General features: G+C 30.2%; 2 protein-coding genes across 3 annotated transcripts in view; one reads left to right on the top strand and one right to left on the bottom strand.

The window, feature by feature from the left end:
* The window catches only part of LOC111618913 (macro domain-containing protein CT2219-like), a 41,401-nt gene extending 32,117 nt beyond the window's left edge, over positions 1-9,284 (bottom strand). Inside the window, exons 1-2 of the mRNA XM_023360541.1 lie at positions 8,981-9,284; positions 2,212-2,334 (exon numbers count right to left, since the gene is read on the bottom strand). Of these exons, the coding sequence (XP_023216309.1) occupies positions 2,212-2,334; positions 8,981-9,221 (364 nt within the window). The 5' untranslated portion in view covers positions 9,222-9,284. The remainder of the gene's footprint in view (positions 1-2,211; positions 2,335-8,980) is intronic.
* Positions 9,285-15,200: 5,916 nt separating this feature from the next.
* The window catches only part of LOC111618911 (splicing factor U2AF 35 kDa subunit-like), a 40,137-nt gene continuing 37,646 nt past the window's right edge, over positions 15,201-17,691 (top strand). For both annotated transcript variants that reach the window (XM_023360539.1, XM_023360538.1), the window contains exon 1: positions 15,201-15,312. In XM_023360539.1, coding sequence (XP_023216307.1) covers positions 15,269-15,312 — 44 coding nt within the window. In that variant the 5' untranslated portion in view covers positions 15,201-15,268. The remainder of the gene's footprint in view (positions 15,313-17,691) is intronic.

Here is a 17,691-nt window from a genome sequence, read left to right as displayed (position 1 = left end):
ATTAAAAAACAAAAATAAAATTTTAAGAACCAAAAATATGTTTGAATGAATTGAACAATTTAATAAAAATTAAAAAAATGTCTCTCTAATTTTTATTTATATAACTTTCTACATTTAAACACTCTTATTTTAGAACAGATTAGCATTGATAATCAAAACTTGTGTTTAAATTCTGCTTTGTTTTTCTAATCTAGAAAGTGAAAATAAATTATAACTAATATGAGATTAAAGATTCTAGAGTAAACATTAGAACAAAAATTTTAAAAGGAGTATTATGCTACAGTTTATATAAATATTAAGGTCAATGTAACCTTTTATAAAAGTTTGATGTTTAAAATAATATGATCAGTTTATAAAGCATTATATTAACATTCAAAAAATGTCTAACTATATTTTTAATTTGTGTGTAGACATACAAAATCATTGAAAGAGAAAATAAAGAGTAATATTAGGAAACTAAATATGTATTTAATAAATATTTTTGTTTTATTTTTATACATCAAATAATTTCAATAGTGTCTTTGTTTTATATTAATAATAATAATAATAATAATGTAATAACAAATTTAAGACAGAAAACTAATTTTTCATTAAAAAATAATTTTCTGTACAGTACATAAATATCATCATCTTTTTTACTACTAGAAAAATTACTTTTAGTATTGTTTTATGATAATTAAATAGTCCATAAAAGAAAGAAACAAGCAAAAAAAACTGTATTAGTGTCTTGATTTGAGAAAAATGATTTAAAGAATTCATATTAAAAATAAAGTTAAAATTTATTACGGCATTTAAAATTTAAAGTATTCAATTTTGAAAAAAAATATAATTTAATGTATTTAAAATCAAGGTAATCAATGTTTTTAAATCAACATTTTTAACAATCAAGTACAGAATAAGTTAACTATTTAACCACTGATTTATTTAAAACATCAGAAATGAACTGAGATAATATATAAAAACACAGAAAGTTTTAAAAAGTATAATTCATTTAATAATTAATAAAAAATAGAATAAAATGAAAATATGGCATCAAAACAACCATTTAACAAAATTATTTCATTGATTAAGGCACTGATTTAATTACATTAGATGATGCAAGAATTTATTTATAAAAAGCAATTATTTATTGTAACATCATTACAATGCTGGATTGCAATTTTTAATTGTATTTTTTTAATTTATTTAATTTAAAATATATATGCTTTCCACCTCAAATTAGTAGTGTTGTGCCCCTGTACATCATACTTTTCCTGACAGCAATACTGTCATGCTGGTCATCTATTAACTCCTTTCAGAGGGAAGTTTTAAATTAAAATAACGTGTTAGCATTGGAAATTCATATATAGTTAATCAGAGCTGTCCCTAAGCTTTTCATATATGGTCTCATCTTTCATCTATCTCACTCCGTTTTTGAGATTAAGGAAAGACAGATGGACGTCAGTGGAAATTCACAGGTCTATAATTTTTTCAAATTGCTTATTACTTATACTATTTGTCATTCTATTTCCATTATTTTAAATTTGAAATTGTTTTTGTTAGCTCCAACAGCTAGATTATTAACTAATTTGCATAATTATGTTGGTGTGGTAGAAAATTAAAAAAATATATATCAAAATTAGAAATAATGGTTGTAATACATAAATAAATAAAATCATTAAAAATTATTTGTGAATACAAATCTTATGTTTTTGCAAAGTTCTTTTAATTAGTATGTCAGTAAGGTGTATAAAAGATAACTACAAAGCTGATATGTATGCTTTCAGCTGTAAAATCTTGGACTTTTCACATTTAAATTGTTGGTATTGATTGATTAAGGACAATTTTTTGTCATTCCTAGCTGTAGACAGTTCAGTACTGGCAAATAGTTTTTCTAATAAAATTTGTTTTTAGGACTTCTTGTGCCGTTCAAGGTGTAACCAAATATTTCTGATTAAATAGATAAACTATTTAATCAGAAATATTTGGTTACACCTTGTACATATATATTGTTTATTTTTTGTTGACTTAAAACTTAAATATTAATTAAACATTTTTAATTTCTGTATACTTGAAAATACATTAAAATAATAACCTCAGTTATTTAAATGTGCATCAGAATAATATTCTTAAATAATTATATATAATTTTTTAATAATAAATAATTTACCTTAATTTACAGAATTTCAAATGAAATTCTTATAAGAATAATGAAAATAGTAATGACATTACCTGTTAGAATGCCTTTTATTTTTGCATACTCATCCCAACTTGGAATTTGATCAAGTGTTAAGTAACCAGATCCACATTTATATAATTTTCTTTTTTCTTCTATTGGCATTTTAAGATAGTTTTCTATTAAAAAAAATTATTTACATTAAATATATAATAAACATTTATTTAAGAAAATTTTTAAGAACATAAAAATTTCTTAAACTAATTTATAATAAAATTATTTTTTATATTAGTTAAATTTATTTCTAACATCTCTATTGCTTCTGAATAATTTATTTCTATACACAATACAAGAATACATCTTTACACCAAACAAGTTAGACAAAATTGAAATATATATTTTGATGTGGTTTGGTATAAAGATGTGTTCTAGTGTATAATCTCCCAGTTTTTGAAGTGTATAAACTTAATTAATTAACTAAGTGTATATTATAGCATAATACATGATTAAAATTGATCTAATACAATAAAAAAATTAATACTTATAAATCATTTGATACTTTTAGATAATTCACTGGCTATGTTGCCTTAATTCTAAACATTTTATCCTGCTCCAAGCCATTCTTTTTATGACTTTTATATTAAATTACTAAATTAAATCATCAAATATTCAATACAACTACACTGTAATGAAATTTATTGTATTATTAAGATACATAATTAAACAAAATGAATTATTTACATATTGATAATTCAGCAATAATCTTTATTTGCCCTTGGTCTACATTTAGTTATGACAATTATTACCAAATGTATTGCAATCATCTAAAAAGTTTAAACTTTATCAAATAAAACATATATATAAACTTATGATTAAGAAAAATTAATATTTATTATTATAAATGTTTTCATGTGTCTTTAGAATCTACAAAAGCAACATTAGTTTCATTTTAATTAATATTTAGTATTTTCCGTTATCATTATATCCATGTAATCCTGATTAATTAGTAAATGATAAATGAATATAATATAATATAATATAATATATTGATTCAGAATTCTACATAGATTACTTGAATATGACTCTACACAATTTCTTTTAATTGCAATTTTCAAAAGTAGTTTGTTTGCATTGTGAAAACTTGTATCCAAATGAAAATCTGAACAATGTAGAAAAATTGCAAATATTTAATATTGTAACAATAAATAAATGTTAAATGTTTTCTTAATGTATACATATTATTAAGTCGTTGCATGTAATCTAGTCCAACAGTTAGAGAAATGAATAATTATATTCTTTCTCTAATATGCAACTGTCCAAAAATTCTATAACATTCTCAGTATCAGTGCCATTATTTTTATTTTGTCTACATTACTTTTAATAGACCTCTACTTATCAAACTGTAAACTTAATTTACTATCTTTAGACTGTAAATTGTGATAATGTAGATATCTAGAGTGGTACCTTGGTATTTAAACTTAATTCATTCCAGAAGGCTGTTCGAGTGCCAATCTGAATACTGAATATATTTTTTCCCCATAAGGAATAATCTAAATTAGATTAATCCATTCCAGATCCCCCAATAATACACTTATAAATGCATTTTAATTAGAATTTAACCCAAATTCAAGAAGTTTACAAGCCTAGCATGCATAAATTATAAAAAATCCTAAACATTAAAAATAGATGAAATAAATACAAATTTATTCTCACTTTACCTTTTTTGGAAAGTTAATGGTATATGTGGAAGGCGGCGAAGAGGGTGAAGAGGAAGAGAACTGTTATTGTTTGGAAAATTGTCACATTTCCTTTTCAGCTGGGAATACCCATATGTAATACTGAGTGATGAAATACACTTATTAAGTTTAGCAATAATTTTGTCTGACGAAGATAGTCAACTCTAGGATTTCATTTTATTTTCAAATTAGTTACTTTTATCATAAAAAATTTTTTTATAGGTGACAAAATTAAAGTTAAAATAAAAATATTTGTTGTTAATCAAAAATTTGCTCTAGCAAGAATTATTTGTTTGGTCAAGTAGTCAGCAAACAGATGAGTACCAAGCCATTTTTTTTTCCATGAACATGCATATGAATACTGAATTATTTGAGTTAGTAGTAATTCAAGTACCAAGATACCACTGTATATTAAATTATATTATTGTTTTCATCAAAATGAAATGCTATAGTTTTAATTTATTCTGTTATGATATAATACATGAATGAAAATAATCTTCCAAAATAGTTTTCAGTTGTGTAGGAATATAGTTTTAATAAATTTGATTCATCATTGTATAACCATTAAATAATTCATTTTCATGAAAACAAGATTAGCTAAGAAATCTTTATAGCAACTCATTCAATAATGACTTCATTTCAGCTAAAAAATGAAGTCATTATTGCTAAGTCATCATCTTAGCTTTTCTCCATATTTCAATAATGTATCATATATAATGTTATGATAATTAAAATAAAAATTTTTGAAAGTATTACACTGCTTTCAAACTAACTCCTAACTAAGAGCAATAATTGGGAATTAAAAATTCAAAATACATTTAAAGTTCTGATCATTTTACATAAATAAAATAAGCAACTTATCTATAATGTTTTTGAAACTGTTTTTTACATAACTTTAATTTTTGTTTTAATATTGTTTTGCAGATGACTGGACAGTCAAGATGGTAAAGGCATCAGTCTGCCACATTGGGGGAGTCTATAATTTTTCATGAGTGGTCTATACTAAATACATTGAGTTACCTCCATTACTATTTGGTCATCCCTATTATGAGCCTAGCTAAACCTATGACAGATATGATTAAAAGGCCCACTTATACCTTGTCACACTTTACAATGACAACAGTTAATGTTTACTATCATTACACAATCAAATAATATCAAGTAGTTGATCACATTAATATTACTTAACGATGATGATTTCTGTCATCATCATTACAAATACAAAGTCCAATTCAGGAATTGCTATTGGATACTGTATTGTAATGTCACAAACTGTACTTTAAAAACACAAAGAACTTACTGTAACTAAATTCTGACAAAATGCCTACCCATGGTAAAGCTAACAGAGAGAGGTCATACTGGAAATATTAACTATCATTAATGGTCTTAGTGTGACTGAGTATTAGTGACCTCAAGGAAAAAAATATGTAACATATTGTTTTGTAAAGAGCAGTCACCGTATGTAAGAAAGTTTATTTCAGCAATTTCTAAAATAAATAATAATTATTTCATAAATGTGGAATATATTTATAAGAAAATTACAGAGAAAAAGTTTATATATAAAATTTAAAACAAAAATCAATCATTGAAAATGATAATATTTTGATTTATAGTAGATCACATATATTTCATCTTTCAATAATGAAAGTTTATTTTGTTATTCTTTGATGAGAGAAAATATTTACTTTTAATGTAAAGAGTGTTATCATTTTTTAACAAATATTTGCATGATAAATTGTCATTCATGTTTTTTTTTATTCATGGTTTTTCCTTTGCAAGTATTAGCAAACCAAAATTTATTCCTTAACAATTTAACTTTACAATATCTCAAATTTAAAACAAAGTTATAATTTGTAAATGATGTACTTTTTTACATTTTTTAAAATTGATGTTCACATTTGCTGATGCACAATAATTGGCATATAACAACTCAGGAACAGTTTTCTTTATAAAGATTCTATAAATCTGCTCATTCAAGCATAATGGCAGGAGGTAAAGTCTAATCAGCCAATCACTAATAATACCTGCCCATAAATTAATACCTGCAAACTCTCTTGGTGGAAGTATAAGAATACAGTAGTATTAGAATTGTATTCTGCTTGAACATGGCTACATGGTTATGGCAACTGAAAAGCCACCTCAGATAAATGCCATCTTATCTATAAACAATATTCCACTCAAAAAATAAGATCCATTCTGAAAATGCTGCAAAAACCATTGGTAATATTCATCCATTATGGAAAATTATCCACAGACAATCTTTGCACATTCTGTGGATAATAGAAGTGCAGCTGTCTATCATTCAGGACTTGCCATAGTGAGCAATGATATGTGTACTGGTAGTTGGCTGTTCTTCCACACAAAAGTTCATTCTATCATGGATGATCTATAAGATGCATTGTATATAGGAAATCCCTAATGTCCATAGTTTTTCCAAGTTTTCAGTAAATATTTTAGATCATCATATGTACTGGTGGCATCTGTTTAGATGATCTTTTTGCACCAGTGGCTGTGTCATAGATGAAATGCATGTCCTAGAGTTCTGCATAAGTGTATCATTCCATTTAACAGATAACAAGAAATTACAAAAGCACCAAGACACCAGTTACCTCCAACTGAGTAATGCAAACAACCCATGGGAAAACAAATAACAAGCACATGATGATGATTAAGAGCCAGATTTGCATGTACTTGCAACTCTTTCTTCTTAAATGCTATAATGTTAAAACCTCAATAGAAAGATGATTTGGATCCAAGTAGTCAGATAAAGCATATGGATATTTTTGAAAGTGCATATAAAATATGCATTTGTGATTTTTACTGCATATTTTGCAGATTTGACCATTTTTGAGACTTTTTTACTGCATATTTTGCAGATTTGACCAGTTTTGAGATTTGACCATGTTTGCATGATTTTAAATAAGCTATAGTTTGTGTTTGCTATTTATACAGTGAATCTTTTTTGTGAATGTATATACAATTCTAATGATAAATATTACTTCACCATATAGTCACAGATCAGTGTGCAAAATTTAGATGTTTTAAATAGCCTATGAAAGTCTGTCCCATTCTTTTAATCCAATCATCCTCAAATATCTTTTAAACAATTGTATATATAGAAATAAATTCAATAATGATTAATTAGATAGCAGAGCAAGTTATATAAAATTTTATTGAACAAAACTGGCATGCACATAATTTTATTTGTAATTAACTCGATTGCACACTTCCTACACAAAACATTATTCTAATATATGTTTGGTGACATCACAATTTTCAAATCTTTTATGCCATCTATTTTTCCCTTGTACTTAAAATGTGACATAGTAGATGTTAGTAAGATTTGCTCAAAGACAGAAGTACATTTCAACCTATTACTGGTGCTTTTAACATGTATAATGCATATTTCAGGAATTTTAAAGTGCACATAACTGACATTTTTACAGGCATACGTACATATACATATTGTGATTTTAAATGCATATAAATCTGGTCTTTAATGACAATGAATGCACTACACAAGACAACTGAAGGTGACAGACAACTCATATTGCAACAAACCCAATGCTCCTTTGCAATATACAATTGCATCAACAATGTAACTTCTTACATTCAAATGCTTGTTCTGACTCAAGATTACTTCAGAAAACATGGATTGCTAACCAGAAGTTACTCTATTCTGACTCCTCTATATACTTCTTATGTTTGTCAACAACTTTTTGAATCATCCTGTATAATGTTTATCAAAATATACCTCTGCTACAAAGAGTAGTGCTGCATACAGATTTTTATTTGTAGAGGGAATATAGTACGGAATTTTCCAGAATTTTTGGAGGAAACAAGGGATTAGAAAATATTCAAACTGACATACACTGGCATGCAAAACTTAAGCAGCAATGTAATATTTAAGCAGACACCTATAAAATTGTAGAAAATAACTTGTTGCAATCAGTACAATGAACACCCAATTCAGTAGAAAGGTGCTTCATATGCAGGAATAAGACATCACAGGTGATGTGAGGGCATGAGAAATGCATGCAGTCAGTGTGCACAGTGCAAGACTACAATAACAGAAGGTTTTGATTCCATACTGTATGCATTCATTCATTTTTGCACTAGTATGCTTTCTTTATCCTTTAATTACAAAATACTGTCTCTATATTCTGAATTTCATGTTTTCCAGGTGATTTCTTGCAGAGTTATGGCAAAAAACAATTGTTACTTAAGTTTTGCACACCAGTGTATATTAAACCATATAAAAAGCACACCTTTAAGTACTTTTCTAGCAACGTTTTCTAAATTGGAATGTCAGCTTGCATTATGATGTGTCTTCTATAGATTTTACATTTGAAAACAATGTAACAACCAGGTTAGAAAATACAAGGTCTACGATTGTATTTTCTAACTTCCGAAGTATGAAACAATTGAGGCAGGCTTATTGAGGGAGCTGAAAACATTTGTCGAGAAGAAAAACATTTCTGGAAAAGTGCTCAAAGGTATGTTTTTTTATGTGATTTAAACTCTTTTCAGGGTTTGATTCTATTAAATATATCCAACTATTATAAATCAAAGACGCATCTTATGAATGTAATACAATTTTTAATGTCTATCATTTTGCTTTCACTTTTAATTGAAAGAAACATAAGTACAGATATTATATTACAAAAATTTGAATTTGCTGGAGGAAAATCATTTGAAATGGTCAAACACTTTTATCCATTGAAGTATTGACAGACTCAAGAGAAAAAGAATATTAAATTTAAATTTACTTATTGTTACGTCATCAAAATACTGGACTGCACTTTTTAATCATATTTAAATTTTAAATAAATCACGCGACTTCCGGTCAGACAGGAAGTTTCGTATATAATCGTGACCTCCGACCCCCCTCAAGTTTTCCACACCTGCTCTCGATATAACTCTTGTTCTTTCCGACAGACAAAATCTACAGGTCTGAAATTTAAAAACTGTAGCCCAATAACACCCATTAAAATACTAAATAAATGTATTTTTGAATAAAATTAAGTAATTTATAGGTCATTCACGGGTAGGGGTCAATAAATCGTAAATAATTTGAAGTATTTCCTACCTTTGTCGGCCGTAAAATCCTTTTTGGACGACATCTCTCTGTTATTTATTAAGAAATTCTTGGGAAATCCGTCCGGTTTTTTATGCGTGTTTACGAATAATAAACTATCTCGGGGATTTCTAAAGAGATGAGGATGTGAGTTTATTTCCTGGTAACGATAACTCAATCTTGCAGATAATTTGAAAATGTTTAATCTAGTGTTTAAATTTCTTAAACGAAAAAATATGCCATGAAACAACATAATGTTTCCTACTCATTCCATATTTTTTCACCAGCGTGCAAAACGGAATGCATGCAGCGCCATTACACGCCGAAACAAACAAACAAATAAATAATATTACGCAACGAGATAAATATCGTCTGCTTTAGTTATATTTAACACGTGTTAAATTTCTTAAAGGTGCATTGTTAAAATAATACGCATTCTATTTTAAATAAGACCTTTTATTGTAATTTATGAGTGAAAGAAATTTGAATTAACAATAAGTGACATAACGCGAGTGTTATAAAACACATATTTAGCAGTTTGTAATCACAGATTGCTCGGGAAATCCCGTTATCTTTTATAATAATAATATTATTATTATTAAAGATAATATTAAATGTAACAGTTCATTAACCTGGCTGAGATAGTGTAAACTAGACACAAAGGGGCTCCGAAATTAGCTTCGTGCAGAAAAAAAAATTATATAAAAATGATATAAATTAACGTTTCTTTTCATAAAAGACGAAAATTCTGTTTTTATTTCCCTGTTTTTTAGCTTTATTCACTCATTTTATGGCTTTCGCAGAAGGTACAATACCTGTACGTGGCGGCCGGATGGCCGAGCGGTCAAGGTGGCAGCCTACCGCTCTGGAGGACCCGGGCTCGATCCGAACGGGTCGAAAAATCCCCAGGAATTTTTCGGGGATGGTCCGTTTGGATATGTCGGGCCCCGTCCCTCACCACCCGGCAGCCCCATTGTGGGCCTGGCCGAACCCATAATGGGCCTGCGGAAAGAGTAAAAAAAAAAGTACCTGTACGTGCATGACCAGTTCGGCCTCGACGGCCGGATGGTCGAGAGGTCAAGGTGGCAGCCTACCGCTTTAGGGGACCCAGGATGGAATCCAGACGGGTCGAAAATCCCCAGGAATTTTCGGGGGGGTGATCCGTTCGGATAGGTCGGACCCTGTACCTCACCACCCAGCCTCCCCATTGTGGGCCTGGTCGAACCCATAATGGGCTTGCTTAAAAAAGGCCCTCTTAGTGCCCATAGGGCAGAGAGCTTAAAAAAAAAGACCAGTTCGGATTTCATCTGATTCATCGGATTTTTAATCCATGAAATATTCGAAGAATTCGGTTCAGAAAGCAATACTTATCGTATTGCTTCCTGAACCGAATTCTTCGAATATTTTATAGCTTGGGCTGTCCTTTAATTACCTAACGCTGGATGTAATTAAAGGTAATTAAAGAACAAAAATATTAGGGTCTTTGAATAGACTACTGTATTGATGTTTGCTAAACACGTAGAGATTAAAACGCAATCAAAAACGCAAAAAACCGCATCTAAAATAGAATAATAGAAGACCAGTACTTCACGGTAAGCCTTAATTTTGTCCCTCTCCCCCGCAGGGGTGGGAATTTCAACATCTATATAATATAAAAACACACGCGTATTCGAATGCAATGTTGTGTCAAAATTTCAAAGCAATCGGTTAAGAACTTTCGGAGATTTAAGATTTTGAACAAACGAACATTTACATTTTTATTTATATAGATTTTTTATATTCGAGAATATATCTTACGTAATTTTGGAGTTAGTATGTGCGAACAGGGACGGATCTACATAGAGACTAATAGTGCTTAAACCCTGAGCCCCCATGGGTCAAGGGCCCACAAAAATTGTATTATTATAATAAATTTTTAATACTTTTTCATTAACAATGAGCACTTATCGTATAGTAAAAAATAGTTAATATTAATAATAATGATAATTTACAGTATAATATTATTTATTTTATTGTAATAAATGTAACGTAATTGGTCAGTAATTAATTAATGTAAACATTTCTTTATTTCTTATGTATTTTATGTAAGATATAAAGTTTGTCATTCAACACCGTTTTATAAAAAATATAGTTTAACTCTGATTTTAATATTATTAAAAATGAATTTTAAACGCCAATTTAAAGATTCTTAATCTAACAAAAAATGGGGCCCCATTGGACTTCAATAAGTTTTAGGCTCCGAAAAACTAGATCCGCCCCTATGTGCGACAGCGTTACAGAGAATTACAAGGGAGTTGGATAGTAATTTAAGAGTTTAAAAACAGCGCGCAATTTATGAGTGATGACCTATGGATTTACATTAAGAAATGACGATTATTTCAGTTTAATAAAGCATTTTATTCGTTTTTTTTTTATTCAAGAATATGACGGATGAATGAATCTTACAGGCTCAATAAGTTTTAAATCTCTAGCATTAGTATTTTTAAATAAAAAATTAATTTCGTTTACTTATTAAAAAACTTCTAGATCGAAATTCCAAACGTTATTTTAAAGCAAACGTAAGAAATCAGTCAGTAGTTAATGAAGTAGATATTCGGCTTGTCAAAATTACTACTGTATTTACTAATTTTGACAGGATTTAATGTTGGAATATACAACGTACACGTGCTTATGTAACATGCAAAGGTAAAGCTGGGTGTTGGCCTGACGTAACTCTTCTCCTCTCTCCCGGGAAAGCCTTTGAGGGTTTTATTATTAATAGCCTTTTTGTATTTTTATTTAACGTTCCGTCTTTATACTGTAAAAACTATCCGTTTTTTTTTTCTTTAATTAAATAAACTTACAGTAGTTTGTTCTTACACTCGCTGGAGTAAAGATGTTTCTTTTCTTTATATGTTATTTTGTTATCATCAAAGTTATATTGAAGTACTTTAATATAATAATCAACCAAATAAAAATTATCATATTTGTATCTATGTTGCATTATTGTATGATAAAAAGTAATTTAATAAAATATTTTACAAGTTTAAAGCTTTCTATATATGCATAATAATTATATAAGTTCGTAGTAATAAAGAGTATCAAGATCAAAAAGTTATGCAGATAAAACATAAAAATTTATTAAATGAACAATATATTTTTATTTGTAACAGTTATTTGTAACATACTTTATTACATCAATAATCAAATTCATGTTGGTGAATTTGGGGGATAGCATATGGCTATGAAGTTGCCACTACTTTTTGTAATTGGCTAGTCCATGATATAGCTCCACCTGAGAATTTCGCGATGATTCCAGTTGTTGAACGTCTTGTCTTCTTGTCACCTACGAAATCAGAATCACTGTAGACTCAATTCTTTTTTATTATAAATGACGCCCCAGTTCGTAGTACATTTCAAGTACCGAAATAGGCCTATACGTTTTACCTGATTCCAATTTTGAATAGTTGGTTTCTCTGTAGCTCGAGCAGCTTTATTCACTGCAATATCTGGACGAGACGCTGATATAGGATATATCAGATGATACTGCCTCATCGAGATCACTTTATTCACAGCCAACAGGGGTTGAGACTGCATTTAATTTAGCCATTTGGAATATTTCTAATATTCTTTTTGTGTAATTTTCTTGACTAACTGTAATTGAACCATCTTCATATTGTTTTATTCTCACCCCAAGAAAATTGTCGAGAGACCCCGTCGTCATATTAAATTCTTGTTGCAGAGCTCTCAAACTATCAGCATCTCTTTCTTGTCACTACCAACAATAAGACCATCATCTACATAAATTGCGATATACAGTTGCCTTTTATTCTGGTTTCGATAAAAAAAAGACAAGAATCTGCAGTACTGTTTTGAAAACTTGCTTTCTTCATAAATCTGATAAATCGTTTATTCCAGCAACGTGGTGCCTGCTTTTTTCAGGAGACATACCCGACCGGTACCATCATCGAAACCTTCTGGTTGTTCCAAATACACTTTCTCTTCAAGTATGCCATTCAGAAAAGCTTTCTTTACGTCAAACCGTTCCAATTGCATATTCTTTGCAGCTGCTATCGCTAACAAGGTCCGAATGGTGTCAAAACGTGCGACAGGACTTAATGTTTCCTCGTAGTCAATTCCTGGTTTTTGAGCATAACCTTTTGCAACCAACCGAGCTTTGAAGCGAGTGCTTCTATCACTTTTAGTTTTCTTGCGCAGAACCCAACGATTTTTCACAACTTGTGCATCCTTCGGACGTTCGACTAACCTCCATGTGTCGTTTTGTTTTAGAGATTCTAATTTGTTCATGAATGGCTTGCATCCATAGCTCTCTCTCGTTCGATTGCAATACTTCAGAAAATGAGTTTGGGTCTTTGTATTCCCCAGCAACAACTCCTGCCATCATTCAGAATTCATTGCTTTCCATCCAGGATGGTTTACCTCGCTGTATCTTGCTTCTCCAGTTTTCTTTGTCAGAAGTTTCATTATTTTGTGAAACTGAATGGATCGAAAAAACCCCGGGAATTTTTCGGGGGCTGATCCTACCGGATATGTCGGCTTCCGTCCCTCACCACATAGGCCCCCAATTGTGGACCTGGCGGAACTCATAATGAGCTTGCTTGGAAAAAGCCTTGTTTGTGCCCATAAGTTTTTTTTTTTTTTAAACTTCTAATAATACTATTCGGTGTATACCGGTCGAGTTATTAGAAATGATGAATGATATACAGTAGAATGATACTTTCCATATATATATATCATAAACTTACTATTTCATTCTAAAAATTCCGAAATACATAAAAATAAAATAAAATATGACAATATATCGCGTGATCTTAATTAAATTAAAGTATATCATTTAACATTACTTAGAAAGCTATTTATCAGTCCAAATGCAACCAATTTGGTATGCGGAAATTTCAGGACTTCCGGAAGACGTTTCCGTAAGGAAAAAATTAATATAAAAACCTGCCACCGTAAATTACGCTACGTAATGCAATTTTTATACTTTTCAATTACTATTCCATTCAATGTAACATTCTATAATGCTGTCTCAAAATCCACCTTCAAAATTACATAATGCATACACTCTATCAACTCCCTTATTATATCAAGGAATTCACAAGGACAGGATATGGAACATTACATTAATTAATTATATTGTATAATTATACAAATGACCCCACTGATGTCGGGGTGTTAATAGTAGGACATGTAACAGCCGCCGTGCATGCAAATTTGCTTCTGCAAATGGTGACAGGGTTCTGTAGCAAGGCTTCTGCCTGTCTCTGATAGTGTGTAAAGACACTATTCAGCTGTTCGCGCTGGAACATCCAGAGTCTATCCTCCATCTATACGTGCTCTCATGTATTTATTGTACTCAATACTTGCTCATAGTCAAATCAGAATGGCTTAGATTGCGGGAAATTTGGTGAAAGCCATCCTACTTTCCCCAGTATTATTGGAGGATGGAAAAACTGGCTCCCATTTAGGTATTAGATCTGCGAACAAAATCCTGAAAACTCCATGCTTTTGTTTTAAACTCTTTTCGCCCTGTGGGCACTAAGAGGGCTTATAAAGCAAGCCCATTATGGGTTCGGTCAGGCACTACAGGCTGGGTGGTGAGAGACGGGGGCCGACATATCCGGTCAGATCATCCCCGAAAAATTCCTGGGGATTTTTCGACCCGGACGTATTCGATCCTAGGTCCCCCGGAGTGGTAGGCTGACATCTTAACTGCTCGGCCATCCGGCCTGAAAACTTGATGCCAGCAGCCTGTTGGTCAGACATGAACTAGTGTTTAGTAATGACGGACGGATAGCCGAAACACTTAAGGCGTCAACCCATCCTTCTGGATTCCTAAGATCGAATCTGAGGGAGCAAACCCTCAGAAATTTTTAATAGGAGGTCTGTCTCAGATATACTGTATCGGGCTCTATCCCTCTTCACCTGGCGGATGCTGTTATGGGCCTGAAAAAAAAATACAATAACATTTATAATAGTACTTCTATCAATTTAATTTTAAATTTATTATCATATATACATAATATGATGACAAATTATAGTTCATATAATACAGTAAATACGAATTTCGTATGTACAGTACATATGATCGTCTCGCGCAATAAATTACATAAATGCTAATTACATAAATACAGCATATCATTCGCGATAATTTAAATGAAATTATATTGTATGCAATTTAAATTTAAATTTTCACTAGAATCGAATTATATTTTTATATTTATATTTTTAATTACGAAATACCAAACGATCATCGATTGGATCACGTGATCAATCGGCTAGTGACGTCGATCGAAGAAAATGGCGGAATATTTGGCATCCATTTTCGGTACAGAGAAAGACAAGTGAGTTGTTTGCATATTTATAATAAAAATAACCACCGAATAAACGTATTAAGCTACAAATTACTTTCGTAAGATTGTTTTTAATGAAAATATAACGTCGAGATTTAATTTCCGATCGTTACAATTATTTATATTATGACTTTATGTAAGCCTAATTATGAAAGAGAAATTCGAGAAATTCAATTTAATCCAGAAAATACTTTAATATTCTTATAATTTTTTATTTAAATTAAGAATTTTACACTTTTATAAAGTGTTACATTATTCTGTTCGGTAATTTATTTAGTTAATTACATTAATATTTGAATATTAATTAAAATCTCTTATTTGATGTAAGAATTCTGGGATTGGTTTAGATTACAATGGTATAATTATTCATTTATACTGACAAATACATTAATAAACAAAAAAAAGAATTAATTTAGAATGATAATATCACATCAATCTCAATAGAACTTTTCATTCTATTCTATGGAATTTTGAAATTTGAATTATTTTCTGATAAAAATTGATTTCAGAATTGAATTATCAGAAAACATAACATTATCTTATATGAGTAGTTGACCGTGCACAAATATCATAAACCTATGTTCCAAATAGATTGTAGGTTTACAATATTTGTGCATGGTCAATTACAAACACAGTATTGAGTTTGTTCGGGTGTTATGCAAGCAGAAATTTGCCCGTTTGATAACCTCCTTTGACATTGCTAGCCATCTGAAATACCCCCTCTATCTAATTATGTCTTCAGGCTGGAAGTTAAAACTGTTTGCAAATGTGCGGGAATTATTTTCGGATAATTTTGTGGTAACCAGAGAGAAAAATAAGCACGAATGCAATTACTCTATGTGGCGGTGTTCTGTGATCGCGGCGGAAAGAATATTTATACATGCTTCCAGCTGGCATGACCTCTGTCTGGAGTGGACGCATTTTTACAAAATGGCGGCAAGATGACTTTGTCGAATGCTTGCCGTTGAAAACAGTTTTGTACATTGTATTACCAAAACTTCTTATGGGCAAAAGACATGATATTTATATGAAATGTTATCAGTTTGGCAAATTTTACTATTTGTATTGTGAAATAAAAGACAATCTAGCTTTTCTTCCATTGTTTGTACTTCCAAAGAAGAAAACTTCTTTGGAAATTTGAGCTGTGGAAGCAGTGATTAAACTTGCTTGGTAGTTGCTTCCTGCATGCAAGTGTGGAAGCATCATCTGGTGATCACTGCATGCTAAATTCAGTTACTCCAGACATGTACAGTACATTCACTTGTATCGGTTTGTCTGCTTCACTCAGTAGCACATTCGCACTTGTGATCACTGGAAACCGTCATATGGGATTTATGTCATCAAAGACTCTTCCTCCCCCATTGTTGGCAATTGTCGGATACAAATGAATCCCTTTCCCCATAAATTGCTAATGTAATAGTTGAATGGTCTTTTTTTCTATTTTCCATAGTTCCTGTTAGTAGATTTCATGTAAAATTGTATTTATTTCAAAATATGTGGTTTGGTCACAAATTTTTATTATTCAAGTATAATACTATGTTCACACACAATCCACGACTCACTTTGATCTCAATTTACCCGCAATCTCGATTGTAACTGTCGCCAGTCGAATGTCGAACTGTTTGCACAGGCAGTCCGCTTGAGAACATGGCTATTACACGCAATGATAAAACTGACATAACTACACGGTAAGTCACGAACACCAACAAACAAAATGGAAATTTTGGTTAGAAATAATTTTTCTTGCCATATATCTAATAATAGACAGATTTCATTGTTTCTCCAAATATATTTTTTATTTCTCTGTTGATAGCCTGACTTGCGTTCTGCAGCCATCTTGTATTTTCTCACATTTATGGGATTGTGGGATCTATGACTGGATCTAGTTTCAAGAACTCTCTTGAGTAGATTGCAATTGAACCTCGTTTCAGTCGAAATTGAAACGGTTGAAGAGGTTGCACCATGGCACAGTTGCTGACCTTGATCACAATCTAGATTGAAATGCTCAGTGTGAACAGGGTATAAGAAAATAAATATGTTTTCACTTCAACAGGTACTCAGACTCATTGAATATTACTAAGGTGTATATGTTGTATAAATATGTTTTCTATTATTATAACCATTGAAATATGCTCTTGAAATTTTTATATTGAGAAGCATTTTGTAATTTGCTATTTTTTAATATAAACAGTTTATTAAATATAAAAACAAACATAAAATGATGATTTTATAAGGTTATTAATATTATATTGCAGCAAGTTATTAAATGATTTGGTAATACATACAATTATGCTTTAAAATCCATTTTGAATATTTTAGATAGCTGTTATAAATATGAAATTAGAATTTTATGATTTAAAAACAAACTAA

The sequence above is a fragment of the Centruroides sculpturatus genome, unplaced genomic scaffold (genome assembly GCF_000671375.1).
Source record: "Centruroides sculpturatus isolate CEXI.00-Female unplaced genomic scaffold, Cexi_2.0 scaffold58, whole genome shotgun sequence".
Taxonomy (NCBI): Eukaryota; Metazoa; Arthropoda; class Arachnida; order Scorpiones; family Buthidae; genus Centruroides; species Centruroides sculpturatus.
The sequence above is the reverse complement of the archived record's forward strand: the minus strand, read 5'-3'. Positions and strand labels throughout refer to the sequence as shown.